Source organism: Rhopalosiphum maidis, chromosome 2 (assembly GCF_003676215.2).
Source record: "Rhopalosiphum maidis isolate BTI-1 chromosome 2, ASM367621v3, whole genome shotgun sequence".
NCBI classification, from domain to species: Eukaryota; Metazoa; Arthropoda; class Insecta; order Hemiptera; family Aphididae; genus Rhopalosiphum; species Rhopalosiphum maidis.
In genome coordinates this window covers 84,935,478-84,955,633 of record NC_040878.1, presented here as the reverse complement: position 1 = coordinate 84,955,633, position 20,156 = coordinate 84,935,478, and the positions used below count along the sequence as shown (strand labels likewise).

Here is a 20,156-nt window from a genome sequence, read left to right as displayed (position 1 = left end):
GAATTACTGATGGTTTTCTTTTATAGGTATAATTACAATTTATTTTTGAATTTAACTTTTTTTTATTCTATTTAATTTTATCTCAACTTCATAAATTCAATAGGTACTCGCAATTAACGTTATCAAAATCAGGGATAATTTAATCGGTCGTAATCTGTGTTTTCACATGTACTTAATAGCGCTCTGTATTGAAGCTGTTTCGTAGTTTTTATAAACATAATTTGATATTACATTTAGATTTAGATAACAACTAGGATTTTTGCCTGTTATGAAATCTCTGGGGTAAAATATTGGTGTCCGTGTCTGTAATACAAAGAGTCTGTTATAGACAGGTCGAAATATATTGGAATGACTATTTTTTTGCCGGCACCTGGTCATTTTGTCCGTTAAGTCAGGTTTCAATGTATTTTGAAAATAAAATAAACAAGTTTTTGATTTATTTTCATACTTTTTATATATTAAAACATGTTAGAATTTTTATTTAAAAAAAAAATAATTGTTTCATTAATATTGTAATATTGAAAAATATAATATATACATACATAAAAAAACTTAATACAAAAGTATTTTGTTACACAATCTTTGTTTTTAATAAACTGATTGATAGTAATTGAGCAATAGCATGCCGAATATCTTTCACTTTGTTTAAAAAACATTCATCGGCAGTTTCACACTCTTCATTACTTACCATAATTACATCATCCAAGCGCATTGTTATGAGAGATATGTCGGCGATATTAAAGTAACACTCTTTACTGTCGCGAACGAACAATCGAACGTCCATCAATAATGTTAGTCTAAAACTAAAAATCATTTACAGTTAAAACATTTGCATCATAGTTATTGAAAGTAAATCCTTACTATTCTGGACAAATATTAGATCTTAAAAGTTCTATGTACAATAATGCAGCCTCATTGAATTCTTTGCCTGAAGTGAGTTTTTTAAGGAATTCTATATATTTTCCTAAAAAATATAAATAAATAAATAGTATAGAAAAGAATACACACAAAACATATAATTTATATGTTTATCTATTGTTACCAGAATAATTCTAAAGCAATGATTAAAGTATCTTCAACTAGTGAAATGAGAAAAAGATATTGGAAGAAGTTATAAGAATAATATTATATTGTAATCGAAGATACATATAATGATAAAATTAGAAGTAATAATATTTACCAATAAACATGAAACGATCACAGGTGACAACAATTGATCCTAAATTGTCCAGTATATCTGAATTAGCAAAGTATCCAGATTGAACATAATTTTTCAAGTATAGATCACCTAAATGTGTAGCAAAAGCACTGTCTTGTCCTCTTATTGCCCAACACAGAGCCTCGCCAATTCTTGATTTTTGTAGGCATAGCATCCCTTTCACTTTACAAACACTAGAAACTATTGATAACAATATTTTTAGTAAATAATTAAGATATATCCATCTTATGAATCGCATTAATAAGCATACATTTTATTTAATTAAAATAGTTTTTTTTTCTTTAATTTACTCACCAACATTGTGTAGGCGCCTGGCTGTAGCATAATGTAAAATTTTTGACACTCTCAAATCTGATGTTATTTCTAACTTTGACAATAACACTGATAGATATCCTTTACCCACAGCTGAGCAGTGATCTAAGTAAGTGACACCAGCCTGCCACAATGAATGATGAGTCATGAGAAATACTCCATAATCAAGAAGATATTGTTCATTTGGATTTTTATTTTCCCTAAAAATGTATAACGCTAGTTTATTATTAAATTGGTTTGGTTTATATTATATACACGGGGTGATTCTTTTATCATGAACCACTTATTATTTCAAAAAGTATTCATGTTTTTGAAAACATTTTTTTACATAGTTTCATCAAGTTGTTAAAAAATCAACGTTTTTATTAAAAATATATTTTTAAATATTTTTTTTAAGTTATTTTACTTTTTTGAATAACAACATAGAGTTTTAATTTCATATTCCAAAGCAGAATAATTTTTTAAGTATTTTGATACATAAAAATCGAATTTAGGGCGAGTAGTTTATGAGTTATTTTGCGGGGTAACTCTGTACCACTCCACTCCGCATATCAAAACTTTAAATACTTATACAGTGAAACCTCTAAATAGTGAACAGCCATAGGGAATAATAAAATGTCCACTATTGAGAAAACCTCTACATAGAAGACATTTGTGAGAAATTACTAAATGTCCACTAAAGAGAGATGTTGTAGAAAATTGATTATACATATAGGTACATACATATTACATATACATTGAAATATTAATTTATTATTTATTATATAATAACTATGTATTTAAAAGTGTATAAAAATATTTAATGTTTGTATACAATTAGAAAACTGTGTAATCTTTTTTGGAGTAAATTTTTTCTGCTCTTCAGAGTAAATTTGCAAATTGGCTAACATTTGTCATTTTTCGAATAAGAAAACCATTAAGATAAGATAAAATATGAACTTATGAAATATATAATAGATAAATAAAGTATTTTACATTTTTATTACTTAAAAATTAATTTTGACATGTATTGTGTTCATTTTATTCAGAGGTAATTTTTAATTTTGGTACCAGTTTTTAGTGTCCACGTCCATTATTAGGAGTGTCCACTATTAAGAGGTTATTATTTACATACATTTTTGCCGGGGAATTAAAAATGTCCACTATTGAGAGGTGTCCATTAATAGAGGTTTTACTGTAACTCATAATCTAGACACCCTAAATTCGATTTTTATGAATCAAAAAACTAAAAATTATTCTGGTATGGAATATGAAATTAAAACTATGTTGTCATTCAAAAAAGTAAAAAACTTAAAAAAATCACCCAGTATACAGTTTTTTTTTTTTTACTTACACTTCTTCGGACATGTTAAACTCTGGTTCAATTTTATCACACAGATGTAACAAATTAGTCAAATGAGTAGATGACCATCCAGAATCAGGATAAGATTTCAATTTCTTTACAAACTTTAATTAAAAAGAAAAAATAATTAATCATTAAAATAAGAATACACTATTTTAGAAATTAATTAAATTATATACATTTAAAAAGTATTTTTTTTTTTTTTGTAATTTCTTAATATTGTAGTTTTACAAATATTGTTTATATACTAAATAAGCACTTAAAAATTTAAACATGGCACTAAGCCCAAAAAAAATTTTTTTTTAAAAATCATTCCTTAACATTTTGACTGCGTAATAATAGTATAAATAGTATAATAAAAATATAAGAAATACCCGGAATCTCAAACCACTGCAAATTAAACAATTTCAACCATTTATCTGTGCGGAGGCGCAAGAACAAATAGCTTGTTGTATGCTGGTATTATTGAGAAAGTTCAGAAAGTAATATAGGTTGTTGACAATGCGTCGACGTCTGCAGTCCAAGTGTTAACCATTTAAAGTTGTGTTTAATTCTACCATACAAAATTTATATTTTGTAAATATTCCCATTTTCACGTTAGTTTTTCCTAATTAATAAGAAAAGTACTGGAAACATAATATCAGAAACCACCCATAAAGATAAATGTTGAATTAAATGTTCTGCTCAAAATGTCATGATAGGCAAAAAAAATCCTATATATCATTATTAAGCCAATACATTTCTTGCTTCTTGAACAAAAGTTGTAAGAAACAATCATAATCCAAAAAAGGTTACATTATTCATATGTTTAATTTATTGGTACCATATTATGCTAACTACATTAATAAAGTAATCTACACATTTTCCTATTCTATTTTTAATACAATAACAACTTATTACGATTGAATTCATATATGCTTTGTCGTAATCTATGTGTTTGGTACTTGATATACGTGTATGTGTACTTGTATTTTAGTATTTATTTGACTTTATATGAAAATGAGTAATTGTGATTTGTAGAGAAACATTATTTTGAATGATGAATTTTTAAAAGATTGTGAGTTATTACCAAATTCAAATGTATCTACTAAACTAAATGCTGAGAGTGATATTTATGGTGATAATGTGAAAGAAACTTTAAAAATAGTTGAAAACCAGATCCAACCGTTCAATTAGTTACAACTAAATACAAGCAAAAACGAGTCTGTCAAAAATGGCAATCAATACGAACCCAAATTCTATTTTTTACCTACATGGATAAAAATGGAAAAAATAAGTGATTTGAGTTTATGTGAAATAATTGAAAGTACCACAAGCCGAAAATATAACTAGTAGAGGTCATCATACAGTTTTCTATTATGTCAATAAGAATAAATTTTTCACGTAGATAAGATACAACACAAGTAGTCATTTTTGTAGAACATGTAAAAAAAGTAAAAAAAAATATTGTGTATTAACTATTTTATTTTATATAGTATAAGTGGCCAAGTGGGTATGACTTGAATTTATTGCTGAAATTGCATAAGATTAAAAAAGGCAAATTGCTTTAAAACTTCAAACTATAGTCATTCGTATAATATTTTCTTTTACTCCATACTTAAGTGGTATAATATAGTGTATTCAAAATGAGATCGGTACTGGCAACCAAGTCATGTGCATGGGTGAGGCTTTATTCCACGGAACACGGCGGGTAAATCATCAGGTGGTTGACTTGGGAACCATCTCATTTGTGTGCCACCAACAAAACTGGTCGCCGCCCTGTACCGATTTAATTTTGAATAGACTATAATAGATGTGCCCCACATTTCACTTCGACTCTAGCACATTCATAAAAAATGTCAATATTATGCAGATTACAAATCTCTAATAGATACTAGTAAATGCCTACATTTATTTAAAAATTTAATAATAATCACATATTAAGCTAAGTAATTTGAATTCATACCGCTTCTAAATCTCCATCAAATAAATCTAAGGCAAGTGTATCCATGTGATTATACTCTGATTCTTCATAATATTTAGCAACGCTTCGATGAGCATACAAGCTTAAACTATGTTTTTTTACAGTTGGATCTGTATATATTAGTTGAGCGACAAGAAATTGAAACCAAGTTGAACAGTGACTGCGAATCAAACTCGTAGCATCTGGGTCTCCGCAAATAATCTGAAAATTAATTTTAAATTATGTAAAATTATCATAAACATATTAATATGGATAAGGTTGAACTCAATACCTTCATAACGTCATTGAGATTGGAATCTGATAAGAACACACCGCATTCTAATTTGGTTTTTGCACTTGATTGCCAGCCCTTGAATCTTGATGTATATTCTGCTACAGGTAGACCACCATATATCTAAAAATAAATACTTAGTTATTAATATAATTATAATGAAAAAAATGATTATGATACCATTGACTTACAAATTAAAAGTCCAATACTTAAAAGTTAAGAATACAAATTATTTAATATTTTAACTAACTATACATATTGTGGGCATTGAAATACATTTGTTTATTAAAGTTATAACAACCCCTAAGGCTCAAATTTGTTCAAAATTAACCAAGTATATAAGAATATTATTAATATTAAAATATGTTATTCTCATTATTAATAATATTATTCTAGCTATTTGCTATAAAGTAAATTAAATTTATAATTCATAAAGTTTGAAAATATTTGTTTTTAATTTATAAATAAAACAATTAAAAGATTAAGTACATAACAATCTGAATTTACTATTCAACTAATAAAAATACTGATTTTAGAATTATGTGTGATTTTAATATTAAAAACGTAAAACTTACACTATAAGTAGGCATAGACTTTAATATTTTTATTGCATGAATAAATGGTTCAGTATCACTTTGAGAATGGTTGGACAATAACATTCTAGCCGTGTCAATGTTTCCTTGTAATACTAATCCAATAACCGTATCCCAATAAAAAGTAAACTTTTCTTCTACATTTTCATCAGTTAAATAAGCTATTTTATTCTCTGTAATCACTGATGCTTGGTTTTCTGCATTTTCATAATGAATCTTAATCCAATCTAATAGGTTGTTCAAAATAGTATCACCTTAAACAACAAAAATCACATTAATTATCCATGTACAATATAAAATATTACAATAATAGTAATATATAAGTAGAAGTATTATAGATATAAAACTTAAAAAATATAAGTACTAAACATTATATAAAAAAAAATATATATACATATAAAAATATTAGTAATATTACCAGGAACAGTCACTAGGTAAAGTACTTCACACAGATGCCATATGAGTTGAAGATTGTGCAGCAACATTTTGTATTGGTTATATATCTCATTGGATTTGTCAGAATTGCTTCGTTCAATTGCTAAGATACAAGTTGACAAGATTGCCCTATAAATGTATTTAAAGAATCAAAAATTATGCTATGATTTAAGTATTAGTTGATTAGTTCTTAATTAAATGTTTTGTAAATTCAAATAGTTAAATCATTAGTAGATTATCAGTGACAATTGAGTTACCTAGACATATTTTCTCAATTAACTAATAACATTCATAGATGTATCATACAGACTTTAAATTAATATTATAACCTAATTAATCACTTGATTAATCAAATGTATGGAATATTTGATTTTTATGTTCATTCAATAAAGTAGTGTACATTTAATATTTATAAGCATTAACTTTAATTTGGTATTATTTAACAAAGGAATAGAATTTGATCAAATCACCTGTATTTTCTACTGTAGTACAAGGCATCAGTTGACTTGGTTGGATCGTCCACATTGGTTTGTAATTCTTGAAACAGTCCACTAGACTCATTCACTAGTTGTCTTACTTTAGGATCGAATAGCATTGTTTTGTGTTTCAAATGAATAATGTTTGTTTCAGTTTTATTATCACCAGATGAGTTTTGATTATTGTATGGCGTAGACATTTTAGTTGGAAATACACAAACATTACTCATTCCGTACCACGAACCCAACATCCTGACTTCATCATCAATAAATGATGGATCAGGAATGGACTGTAAAAAAAACACGACATAGTTCAATTATTCTGAATTAAAAGATAAGAACCTATAAAATGAATGATCCTTGTTAAAAACAAATATTTATAAAAAATTGTCAACCAGTTTAGATTTGTTATAACAAATAACAAAGATATCCAGGATAATACATAAATACTGTAAGTCCTACTTACCAAAGTGTCATAAACTATAGTTTTACTCATTTTTAGAAAAGTTTGGATGTGCACGGATAAGTATCACTGACAAACAGCTTAATTAATTAATAGCTCTACCGTTCAAAAGCTCAAGACTTCATAGACAAAAATGAACACTAAATGCTAATTTTAAAAATATGAAATTCGTTATCGTCTTACTCTTCGGCGGCACTCCGGCTTACGGTTTAACAGTTAACAACAGTACGTAACGTGGGCTTATCAATGCTGATCATGGATTAGACAATAAATAAACCCAGTGCATTTTCCCGCCAACAGTGTTTTATTCGAACAACTTTCAATTTGTTTGTAGTGATTGCTGTAAGCAGCTGTGAACTGTAAATTCGATTTTTTTTTCAACATTATTTAATCTAAAAAACAATGTCTCATAATATTATGCGAGTTATGAATGTGTGAAATGTTAATATTTAAAAATACTCATGACTCGCTTTAAAATTAAAATATTGAAAGAGAGACCGCCTTATAGGCGCAATTTGAGTTTTAAATTTGGGGAGGGGGTTATTATAATTTGCATGTATGTTCTGTGACACTGTGTGTATGCTCCCTGAGATATATAAAGATGGAAGGGGATATATACAAGCCATTTTGGGAGGCCATGATTGATTTTAAGGAGGCTTAGCCCCTCTCAAATTACGTTTATGCAAAGGGCAAAGAGTAAGCCTCTGCCAGCCCTGAATATGTACCCAAAAAAATTAAATTATTAATATAATAAGAAAATTTTAATTTTATAAATAAGACGTAAGCCACATTTGACAATAACAAAAGCCGCAAGTTGGCCACCTAGTATAGTATACTCAGAATTTTTACATAATATATATAAATATTTATTTTCTTTTTAACTTTAAATATATATATTTTTCGTTTTAATGTTTTGCCAAAATTATTTATCTAAAATATTGGTCTTTAATTATATCCTCATTTTACCGAAGATATTAAATAAATAATAAAACACTAATACACAAATCATCATAACACTAAAACAGTCATTACGCGATCAGTGTAATCACTACAGACGGATTTAGTCAGTTTTAGACTTTTAAACATTTTCGAGATACGCCAGTGGTAACAACTAACAGATGTGACACTAGAAAATGACAAATAAAAATTTAAACACAACATTTTGTAATTTTGTATAATAAAATATTTTTTAGTGTTAAACACGAGTATAAGAAAATAAATAATTAATAATACATAAAATATCATAACACAACATATAACTGTAAAATTACCAACTCATTTATACAAAAAATGATGCAATCACACAGTTGACGAGTACAAAATAGTATTATTCATGATTAACAAATGTCAGTGACACAATAAAACAATTTATGGAACAATTTAATTCAAATCAATTGACTTTTTTATCCCAGTCTGTAGTTTTTGGTAGGATTATACCATCCACACTGAAAAATGAAACTGAACTTGAATTTACAATGGCCCATAATGTAGGTATATTGTCATGAGGATTTGATCTATTGATGTTGTATATATTTGGAAAATGTTTTAAATCATCTCTAAAATAGTTTTGTAAATATGGCCATTAATAAAAATACTGTAGGAAGCATATAATGTTATTAAACAATAATGTATTATCATACTCAAAAACAATAACTCTGAAGTCTGGTGCAGGTCTCGATGTTTTTGGAACATCATTATCTGGATAGTAAACATCATAGTGCACACAGTGCTTATTATTAATATTTGTTATAGATTCTTCGTGAAAAGTTAATGGTTTTATTGCCAAAAGTTTCTGCCTAATGTGAGCTAAATTTTAGGACAAGACATATTTTAAAATAATATAAAATATTTACAAAGTAGTATAGTACCTTATTGTAATACTTATATCAAAAATTATTTTAGTTAAGAGGGTGATAATCATTAATAATAAATACCCCATGTGTTGTATGTTTTACAAATATATAATTCAATGGTAAATTTACCTCTTATCAAATTTAAAGATAGGAACAGTACATATTATGTTCTCTTGTTAGTTGTTTTTGTTATTTTAATTTTAAAGCAAATTATGAGCATATTTTAATTTTAATAATTCACATACTTCTAAATTGCTTTAAACATAAATTATAATAAAAAAAAACTGACAAGAGTACAGATAATATCTGTATCTTAAAATTTGATTATAAATCAATTTAATATTTGCAGTAATATTAAATCAAACTAAAAATAAATTCTAAATTTTGCTCTTTAGTATGTTTATAAGTTGGAACCAAGTGAGATAACAAAAGCAAAATGCCCTCTTAACATTTTAACACTTATTAAAAATGTCAATATAATACATAGATTTAATAATTAAATAACATTACTTGGCACATTTAAATGCATATTAAGCATTTCTTTTTCAGGAATAGTATTGGACAGTGTAAATTTTGGTAGCTTGCTGTCAGATTCATTTTTTTCTTTATTGTTTTCATCAAGCAATTTATCATTAGAACTAATTTTATTGTTTGATGCACTTAAATTACTTCCACTATTCAAGCTGACTGGCAAATTAATTTCCACAATTTTATTATTTTTTGAATCTTCACATTCTTGAATGGTGGTTACATTTGCTGTAGTACTCAATGTACTTAAGTCATTATCATTATTTGAAGTAGCTGCCATATTCAAAGTATTAAGTGAGTGAACATTTTTAGTTTCTGTAAGTTTTAATTTCTTAACACTAGGCTCATAAATATTTTCATCATTTGATTTTATAGTTTTAGGAATATTTTTTTCATACACAGGGTACATTCCAATAGGTTTTGATCCATACACTATGCTTTCTTTTTCCACATTTTTTAAACTATTTAGTTCTTCAAAATACTTATAATCAATAATTGTAATACTGCCAGAAATCACAGCCAGCTCATATGAGTAAACATCATAAATAGGTTGTAAGTTTTGTGGCAAATAGTGCGATGGTGGAGTATATACTAACTCAAAATTAGTTTTGCGTTCAGGAGAAGGAATTTTTTTGAAAAATTTAGGAATATTTTCAGACTGCATAGACCTGTAATTTCCATTACGTTTTTTTCTGTTGGTTGACACATCTGGAAGTTTGAGTATATCTTTAGAATCATTTGTTTTGTTTATTAGCTTGTTGTTATGTTTAAATACTCGAAATCCCAATTTAACTAAATAACCATAGGTTCTACATTGTTCAAATGTACAACCAGTTCCTTCAGCCAATAATAAGGAAAATGCATTTTTAATTGACAGTTTTCTTTCATTCCATTTTAGTACCAAACATTTCTGAAAAGAAAATTTAAATTTAAAAATGTAACAGGTACAATAGAAGAGTATTTATATATATAAGAATATTTTTTTCGATTAAGATACTTTTAAGTTTGTATAGATGATTTATTTTATACAGTAAAATCCCGTTACAATGAACTTCAGGGGATCAAATTTTTTTTCTCGTTGTAACGAAAATTCGAATAACCTTTTTATATGCTCTGCTTTTTGGCAGGGGATTTCTATGACTTTCGTTATAACAGGATTTTTCGTTGTATTGGTATTCGTTGTAACGGGAATTTACTGTATTTTAAAAAGAAATACTAAGTTTGTAATTAGTAGAACAATTATAATAGTTCATACACAATCCTTGGTATTATATAATTTATAGCGCAAAAGAGTAAATTTAAATAAAGTTATAAAAAATATAGCAAAAATTAGATATAGTAATATATTGATATTTTATCAGTTAATTGAAATAATGAATATTTTAATTGAAATCTAGTTATTTAATAAACTTAATATAAACAATTACCATTTCTAGCAAACACAAGCATTCTTCTGGGTATAAATACAATGACTTATTCAAAGAATGTGAAAAATTCTTGGTAAGATTTTTTGTAACTTTTGTTAATTTTGCTAATTTCAAATCATCATTCCATTCAGCTTCAGCTAGTGATGTACTATACATACATAATATAAAATATTAACAAAATGACAAGATAGGTAATTTGTTACATCAATTCAATTTTATAAAAACTAATAGTTATCATCAAATAAAATAATTTATAAACCTCAAACCTCATTAGTCATTAGTATTCAAGCACATATCCAGTAGGATAAGTGGTTTTAGCCCCCTTCATTTTGAATGTGTTACTATGTACATTATGCACGAATACTTGATATCTATATACTTAAAATATAATTAGAATTTATGACATTGTATACAATTTTTTCAATAATATGTGGAAATTAAATGACAAAAATTAAAAATATCATAAAAATGTCTTAAACAGCTAAATTTTAATAGAGGAGAAATATTATCATGTAATTCTAAAACTGGAGTAAATTTTAAGAAATATATTTGAATAAGATACTATAAGAAACAACATTTCCATAGCTGATAAAACAAGAATATACTTATTTTTAATAATTATTTGATCATTTGCACGCCCTCATTCCCAACAAGTGGGAATAACAAACACTCTATTGCTTTTAATTTTGTTTAAAGGTACCATTTTTCAATACGTGGTTGTTCTAATAAACGTTTTTTGGCAGATAGTAGTTGATTGATATCCTCCAAATTACACTTTAAGCTGCTTTCACTAATCAGTTTGTGTTGTGGCTCTATATATAGCCTATTGAATTAACAAAACAATAATTAATCAAACAAAATATTTTAACTTGATACAAAAGTTGTTGAATAAAAATCTAGATCATTAATGAATAGTTTTTTTTTTAAATAAATAAATAAATATGAACATTTATAATCAGTAAAATTAAAAATAATTAGTAAATTTGGTGTGGGGTTACATTAAAAAAAGGTGGAAGACGTGATGGGATGTCCATTCACAGAAAATCGTTCGTATTTTAATTTGTTTTAGTAAACTACATTTAAGTATTTTGGGTTTTAATTTACTTGTCAGCATCCATTGTAGTGAAAATTGTAATTTGTACCTCACACGGACTGCTAAAAGTAGTTAAAATTTTACTTTTTATCTGGTAACTGTTCAATGTTAAAATTTAAAAATAATGAGAATTGAGCATAATAATAAAAAATAAAAGCATGCTGTGTGACATGATTAAAGATAAGAAATTATCTGTCTTGTGATAAGTATTATCAATCAATATACAACCGCTGAAATAGATTTACATAAACATTGTATGATTATAATTATTGTTCTGTACTTAATACTTATGTCTTATGTGGTATGAACTGTGTTTAAAATTTTAAACATGGACTTTATTATAATATGAATCGTTTTTAAAGTTACTAATTAATTATCAGCGATGAAACAGTTATTAAAAATGTTTTAATTTTGTTATATTTTAATAAATATATACATAATATAAGTACATAATTTTTATATTCTACTTCAGATATTTTAAATCTATTTTAATACCTATTAAAAAGTACCTATTAATAGGGTTAACGCATAAACCTATCAACAATTATCAATAGGTTTATGGGTTAACAGTATTTTTCCCGAATGAACTTTTTCTCGAACGATTAATTTTTGACATTCCCAATATGTTTTGCCGTTGAAATTTAGAACTCACGTAAATAAAACTACCATTAATTAATTTTGTTCCACCCAAAATTTTAATTTCACCCATAGTGGTAAAGTAATATTAAATTAAAATAATTTTGCTATGTATATGATTTACAATAAAACGTACTAATTTTCTGGATATTTGAAAAATGGAAGTATAACAATGGTCGATATAGCACTCGACACTCGAATACGCAACCCTACGATCAGTACGATTTACAAAGATGTACGTGTATTCAAGCGATAATAATATCACAAATATCGGTGTAAAATCCAGTTAAATTTTCATTATGTACCGAAGATAGTAATAGTATATAAATTATACATGTAAGCATATTATGTCGTTGTAACGTGTAACGACGGCAGTTCGATAATGGCGAGATAGGTAGGTACCCGTACTTTTTCGTAAACATAGGTACTATGTGATTTTACATGCGTCCGTTTATCGCACGGAAAAAAATGATTATTAATAGATTAGAATGTGTAATAATAGCACAGAATAAAAGAAGAATTTATTCTGTGACAAGAGCTGTAATTTAGTTATAGGTATAAAATATGATGTATAGAAAATACGTCACTATAACTCCTAGTTATAATAAATTTTTTAAATTTAAAAAAAAATTGATTTCGGGAACAATGACCGTCGGGAAAAAGTTTTTGATTTTCGGAAAAAAATGCCAATCGGGAAAAAGTTAATTTGGGAATTTCAGTTTGGGAAAAACGGCGGTTACTATTAATAATTAATATCTATATAACACTGAATGACCTATACAATTTTCAGTTAAATTTTTATTACTTTTTGTGTTTTCGGTAAAATTACGAAGTACCTATTTTAGAATCAGAAATTCATACTCGAGCATTGTACATAGAAGCAACTACAACTAGGTTGGTGTTATATTACGATTTTTGCCCTAACTTTTCATTTCCTATGTACAAATTGTAAACATAACAGGAATTATTTTTTAAAATTAAAACATATTCTTTATCTCGATCACAAATCACAATTCACAAAATATCGAATTCTGTAGGACATAAGAGGTCGAATGCATAAACCTGTACATAAACTAACAAAGTAATAACTATATAACTACCATACTACCTACATTTATTATGTTGGTATACTAACTTTTATAGCCTAATTTATTAGTCGAATAGCCTATAGGTGGGAAACCTAGACCCCCGTAACTAGATCATTTTTAGATATAATCATTTATTAATCACCGACTGGATAGTGGATGTGTCAGTGGATAATATACGTTTAATAGAATTATAATATGTTATTATAAACCTATACTCTGCAGTTTATACTGTATGTCTGTGTAGTGTATAGATATCAGGATTTACAATGAATAAATCATGATATACAAAGAGCGTTCTGTGTGAAGAGTTCGCGTTCACAAGATATGTATATTGACAAGATAATAATGATGTAATAAACATTAAATAATAATACTTTTTTATTATATCATGAAAATAATCAAAATATTATGTTTATTTTGTCACGATTAAAATAGGTATTTCGTTTTCATATTTGGTAATTGACAGTAGACAGAAATACAGAATTGGATTTATCCACCTTGTAACCTATTGTTATATTTTATTAAAATTTAAAAAATAAATAGTAATAATAGTAGTGTTGGTTTTTAAACAAAGATAGCGTTGCGTTACCACAAGTGTTGTCGACATCCTACCAACCCCCAGTCGGAGGGTCAAGTCAACCTGTGCTGTATACAACTAGTTATACAAGTATACGATTTTACTTTTTAGCAGGACGTACAATATTATAGTTGTTCATGATAGCAATAGTAGTCATGTACCTATAGTTACAATGATTCCTATAGTGTAATTATTGTTCAGTGCCTACAGGCTATAGTCCACGGCTGATAGCATATAACCACATAATATCAACTATCATATTATTCTACTGATTACTCTTTGATTTAACATTTTGTATTTTAATTCTTTATACTTTTATAATTATAATTTGTGGTGCTAATGAATAATAGATAATAATATTCAGTTCTCTATAGAATCCATACGTTTTTAGTTTAAAGCTAAGCTTTTAATGTCAAACAAACATGATTGATTCTTATTTGTATTTGGTACAAAGAAATTGAAATCGTTTGTTTTCACAATGTTTTTAATCATATGACGTTTCATCAACAAATTAGATCGTTAATAAACCATCTACGGAGTCTACTTATCGCTTGAACATCATGTAAGTAACCCAGGATCATGACCGTGTACATTTTTAATTCTAGTTGGTTGGTTAGTGATACTAAATTAATATTTTGTCATTTGAAATATGATGTAAATATTAGTTCCATTACATGTAGGCTTTTGTATTGATAGTTGTTATTACTATGCTCATATATGATCTAAATTAAATAGTCTATTAGTATACAATTATTAATTATTAGTTGCACATATTATATCTGTTAGTGAGGTGTTTTAATATTAAATCTCGTGAAAACAATATACTATCTATTCTTACATAAAATACCTGTGTAATATTAATTAAAATTATTTTCAGTTGTTATTGTATTATCCAGTTTCCTTTTTAAAATGTTTAAATTCAATACGTCAAGCAAACATACTACTAACAACCAAACTGATAAGGATCTTAAGGAAGAAGGTAATCGCTTATTCAGTTACAAACAGTATGAAAAGGCCATTGAATGTTACAATAAAGCAATTGTAAGTAAAATCAATACTTTATCGATTTTCTGTCTTTTGATTAATATCTATTATACAACTAATAATAACAATTTTTTTCTGTACAGATTAAAAACCCTGTGATTCCTATATACTTTACAAATAGAGCTTTATGTTTCTTGAAATTAAAACAATGGGACAAAGCATGCACAGATTGTCGACGTGCTTTAGAAATGGACTTCAGTTTCATAAAAGGTTGTTTCTTTTTGGGTATTGCACTTATCGAGTTAGGAAGTTATGATGAAGCAATAAAGCAATTACAAAGAGGTAATACAATTGCATATTAATAAGTTTAAATTTTAATAGTACATAGTAATTAGAAATTTTAATTAATGTATGCGCTGTTTATTGTTAGCACATAATTTAACAAAAGAAAAAAAGGTCAACTATGGTGATGATATAACAAGCCAACTTAGAAGAGCTCGTAGACTGAAATGGGAGAAACAGGAAGAAGTGAGACAGAATCAAGAAATAGAACTTTTGGTGAATAAATAAACTCACTAATGTATTGTTTAACAATTATTAATTATATTTTATTAAATTAGTCATACCTGACAAAACTAATGGATGATGATTTGGCTCGCAAAGTCAGTGAAATAAAAAAACCATCGGATAATGAAACCGAAATTGAAGATTACGATAACGGTGTTATGGAAATTAAAAACCAAAGTGTAAGTTGAACTTAAAAATAAATTGTATTTATTATATTGCATATCATTTTTAGGAGAGATATGCTGCTGAACTGCATACCATATTTTCCAAGAATGATGACAGACGGAAGGTAATATAATATATATATACGTGATGTAGTATAATTTAATTTAATTAAACATTTCTTTATTAGAAACGCGAAGTACCAGACTATTTGTGTGGTAACATAAGTTACGATATTTTGCGAGATCCTGTCATCACTCCAAGTGGTATAACTTATGATCGCAAGGATCTAGAAGAACACTTAATGGTAAACAAAAAATATTTTATTGAATATTTTCATTATAATGAACTGAAACTATTTGTAGAAAAAGTTGTCATAAACTTCTACTCTTGTTTAGGAGTCATATAATTTTTATTATAAATCTAATATTATAAAATATTATTGCTGTCATTTTTATTTTGCTCCAAAACAATTTTAGACATTATAGAAGAATGCCTTAAAATTTGTATATGTTGCCTGTATTGAAAAGATTCTATTTATGAATTATACATTTTCACAAGATGTAAATTATAATTTTTATCTATTAAACTTAAATAGTATACATTATTTTTATTCATAGATAGATAACATTTTTATCATTTTTAGACATTGTAGAAATTGTTTCACTGTTTGGATGTTTTTATTATTGTGTAAATCTATCTATCTTTCTGGTAGAATACCATAGTGACATGTATTTAACCAATATAAAGTATTATTTTCTTGTTTAGTGTATTTAAAAAAACTAATTGGAACTTAATATATGGTCATTAGAAAGTGTTACTCCTAAGTCCTAATGGGTTTTCTGAGGTTTCAAATATAATCTATTGTGTTATGTAAATAATAATAATCTATATCAATAAGATACTTTAGGGCTATTAAGATTTGGTAGGTATTCTACACTGAATATTAACATAATTATTTGTTTAAAAAATATATTATTCACAAATGTGGATAATTTTATTAATTAATTGGCTGTAGCAAATAATAATATATTGTATTAAAAATCATTAAACAATTTAACATTATGATGTATAAGCTAAATTCTTTCCTTATAATAAAATTATATTTAATTAACTAACTAATAAATAACAATATTTTCAATTTTATCATTACCAGAAAGTTGGACATTTTGATCCAGTTTCACGCCAGCATTTAACTGTTGATCAGCTCATTCCAAATTTGGCTTTAAAAGAAGCAGTCGAAGCATTTGTAATGGAAAATGAATGGGTAAATTACTATTGCACTTTGTAAGCCAAGCTTTTTAAAAATGTTATTAAATAAAGTAAATAAAGTATACATAATTTTATAAATATTTAATTTTAATAACTTCTTAACCTTTCAAATAATTATCAATAGTAATTTCCTGTATTAGAATGTATGTACTATTTATGGTTATTATTATTCTAATTATATTTTAAATCATAAAAAAAAATTTAAAAAAATGATCGTTATTTGTAGTCATTTATGAATAATTAATAATACAATGTAGTATCTTAAAAAAATAATGCACATTAATTAAAATTATAATACCTTATTTTAATTTTTTGTGTGTAAAAATAAAACATTTGTTAAGTTTTAAATTAAATTGCTTATAATATGAATTATATGAGGACCTGATAGAAATTGTAATATTTCTATATAAAATATTTTTTTCAAATAATAATAAGTTGAACGTTTTAAAACTGAATGTGGTTTTATTTCATCATTATTTTTGTAACGTGGTACAAAAAGTAATGGGTAATAAAATGTATGATTCAAATGTTTAAATTAATATTTTAAAATATCTATATATTTTATAGAATAGGTAAAAAAATTTTGAATTGTTTAATATTTTTAGACTACATCAGATTTATTATATTTTTACACATTTTTTTTTTTTTTTTGTAAGTCAGTATTTTAAAATTAAAATATATACTATTAATACATTTTTTGTTCGACTGTATAATATTCAATCTAAGTATTAATATTATTACTTTATTTTATTGATATATAAATTGTAAGTTAATTTGTATTCATTTGCTATTAAGTAAATCATTTAGATTTTAATATATATTAGGTTTAAAGTACCTATATAATATTATCTATTTTATCTACTTATCGATATCATAACAAGCACGAGCAAACTGTATGTTAAATTTTTCAAAGGTCTTACTTCTTACATTTTTTATTGTACTCTCTAGTTCAAAATGTGATTTTTTTTTTTTTTTATTAATTTTATTTTAGTCTATTACGTGTACAATAGTATTGGTTATGTTATTTCTTTCGTACATATTGTCTATACCTAGATTTAATCAAGAGCATCGATTAAAAATTATTTGTGATAATATGAAATATGTTTAAGATATTTATTTTCCTTTATTTTTACTAACTTAACAGTTAATCTTATCTGTGTAATAATAAATAAAACATTTATTATGTTACAAATACAAACAGCTTTAAACATGTTAAATTCTCAATTTGTATGTATAATAACCTAACATAATATTCAATGGTAAAATTAACTATTTAAGTACAGAGGTGTGACAATAGACATATTCAGATTTATCAATTTATGAATAATGTAATTTATGTCCAACATAATAGTTCATAGTTTTGGCCTTTGTGTATAAGGCGAATGAGAGAATAATACACAACATTTAAACGTATTTTGCATGTGTGTGTTGGGACGGACATTAAATTTTAGTTTGTAAGAAATTAATTTTACATAACTAGTATTAACTAACACTGGGGAAATGTATTAAATGTAATATAAACACTGATTTTGTAATAAATTTACTACTTGAAAAAATTTAAATTGATTAGCATTTTTAGACGTTATTTTTAGTTTATTAGTTGATGAGGTTTAGGATTAGGTTTAAGTGAGATTTAGATACTGAGCGATGAATGTACTGTTTTTACTAACAACATATAATGGATTATATAGAACGAAAATTTGCCATGTACATTAATGAGACGGAAACAGCACATGTGGGTATGATATTATAGTCTTTAGATTAATTTTAAGGTATTGTCTATTTATACCACAAACCTATTCACTCAGACTATAAAATAGCAATACAAATACACAGGTAATACAATTTAAATATAATTATTTAGGTAGTAATATAGGTTGAGGATTGACAAACCGTTATTAATTTATTATCGCTCTGGTAAATCGTTTAGACTAGAGTAAGCAATGAGTTTACTAATTTATCATTGAATTCAAATTTAACACATTTGTTACAATATAGCGACCTCGATCGAGACGATCGAGTTGACTTCAAACTACAACTAGGTAGTAACTAGTAGGCACTGTAGTACTGTACGACTATATGCAGTAGCGATTCTTACTTTCCCATTTATTTTTAAATTAATATTTTTTTTTCATTCTAACTACAATAATATGTATCCAAAAAAATATTTACAATACCGAGCGCATTTATTTTTAAGTGATATACTAATATATTTTAAAGCGATTACGGTTTAATAAAAAAATGAAAACACATTAGTGATAATAAGTATAGACGTATAGTTAATAAAATGTTAGGATTTATTACTTTGAGAGTGATATTGGAAAGAAAATTGAATCTAATTTTTGCTTAAAAGAGATTAAAATAAAAAAAATTAATGGAAATCGGAAATTTTTACACAACACCAATTTTTGACAAAGTTGATTTTGATTTTTTTGTGTAACTCGAGAACGAATAACCGTAGATACTTGAAATTTTCGTCAGATGTTTATATTAGGTACCATTTTTTGTTTAAAAAATTTCTTGTCATTTTATATTCTATTTCAAAATATTTTGACTTTTGAGCAATTTTAATGCATGAGACATTTTCAATTTTTTTTAGTTGTTTTTCTATAATTGTCTATTATCTATTTTATTATGTAATATAATGTTACCAAGTAATCGAGCGTGAATGTTCCAGCTTTACGAATAGCGACTTATACGAACGCATACGCCATACACCGATTTGAAAAATTCACAGTGCCTCTTGCAATCATATTGTACCTACATACCTAATAAGTTATAATATAGATTTTATAAATCTTATTTTATGTTTATTATGAAAAAAATTCAGTAACCCTAAAATCCATTGTCTTTGGTGATATATCAAATACAATATTTAATAAATACAATTCATAA

At 26.0% G+C, this 20,156-nt stretch overlaps 3 protein-coding genes across 4 annotated transcripts; 1 reads left to right on the top strand and 2 right to left on the bottom strand.

The window, feature by feature from the left end:
- Positions 1-517: 517 nt before the first annotated feature.
- LOC113553215 (nuclear pore complex protein Nup85) lies at positions 518-7,276 on the bottom strand. The gene is made up of 11 exons (XM_026956418.1): positions 7,078-7,276; positions 6,606-6,901; positions 6,119-6,264; positions 5,683-5,954; positions 5,108-5,230; positions 4,819-5,037; positions 2,865-2,977; positions 1,514-1,731; positions 1,181-1,399; positions 862-964; positions 518-803 (listed from the first exon to the last, which is right to left on the bottom strand). The coding sequence occupies exons 1-11, from the start codon at positions 7,105-7,107 to the stop codon at positions 572-574; spliced, it is 1,971 nt and encodes a 656-aa protein (XP_026812219.1). The 5' UTR covers positions 7,108-7,276; the 3' UTR covers positions 518-571.
- Positions 7,277-8,262: 986 nt separating this feature from the next.
- LOC113553602 lies at positions 8,263-12,126 on the bottom strand. 2 transcript variants are annotated; one of them, XM_026957004.1, is made up of 6 exons: positions 11,987-12,126; positions 11,583-11,705; positions 10,883-11,030; positions 9,438-10,365; positions 8,715-8,880; positions 8,263-8,630 (listed from the first exon to the last, which is right to left on the bottom strand). In XM_026957004.1, the coding sequence occupies exons 1-6, from the start codon at positions 11,998-12,000 to the stop codon at positions 8,465-8,467; spliced, it is 1,545 nt and encodes a 514-aa protein (XP_026812805.1). In that variant the 5' UTR covers positions 12,001-12,126; the 3' UTR covers positions 8,263-8,464. The 2 variants fall into 2 exon arrangements, with proteins under 2 accessions (XP_026812805.1, XP_026812806.1); XM_026957005.1 differs by lacking the exon at positions 11,987-12,126 and having other exon boundaries at positions 11,149-11,705.
- A 2,252-nt stretch (positions 12,127-14,378) lies between these two features.
- Positions 14,379-17,500, top strand: LOC113553466 (STIP1 homology and U box-containing protein 1-like). The gene is made up of 8 exons (XM_026956803.1): positions 14,379-14,838; positions 15,154-15,317; positions 15,404-15,602; positions 15,691-15,818; positions 15,881-16,006; positions 16,060-16,116; positions 16,180-16,296; positions 17,146-17,500. The coding sequence occupies exons 2-8, from the start codon at positions 15,186-15,188 to the stop codon at positions 17,278-17,280; spliced, it is 894 nt and encodes a 297-aa protein (XP_026812604.1). The 5' UTR covers positions 14,379-14,838; positions 15,154-15,185; the 3' UTR covers positions 17,281-17,500.
- Positions 17,501-20,156: the final 2,656 nt, after the last annotated feature.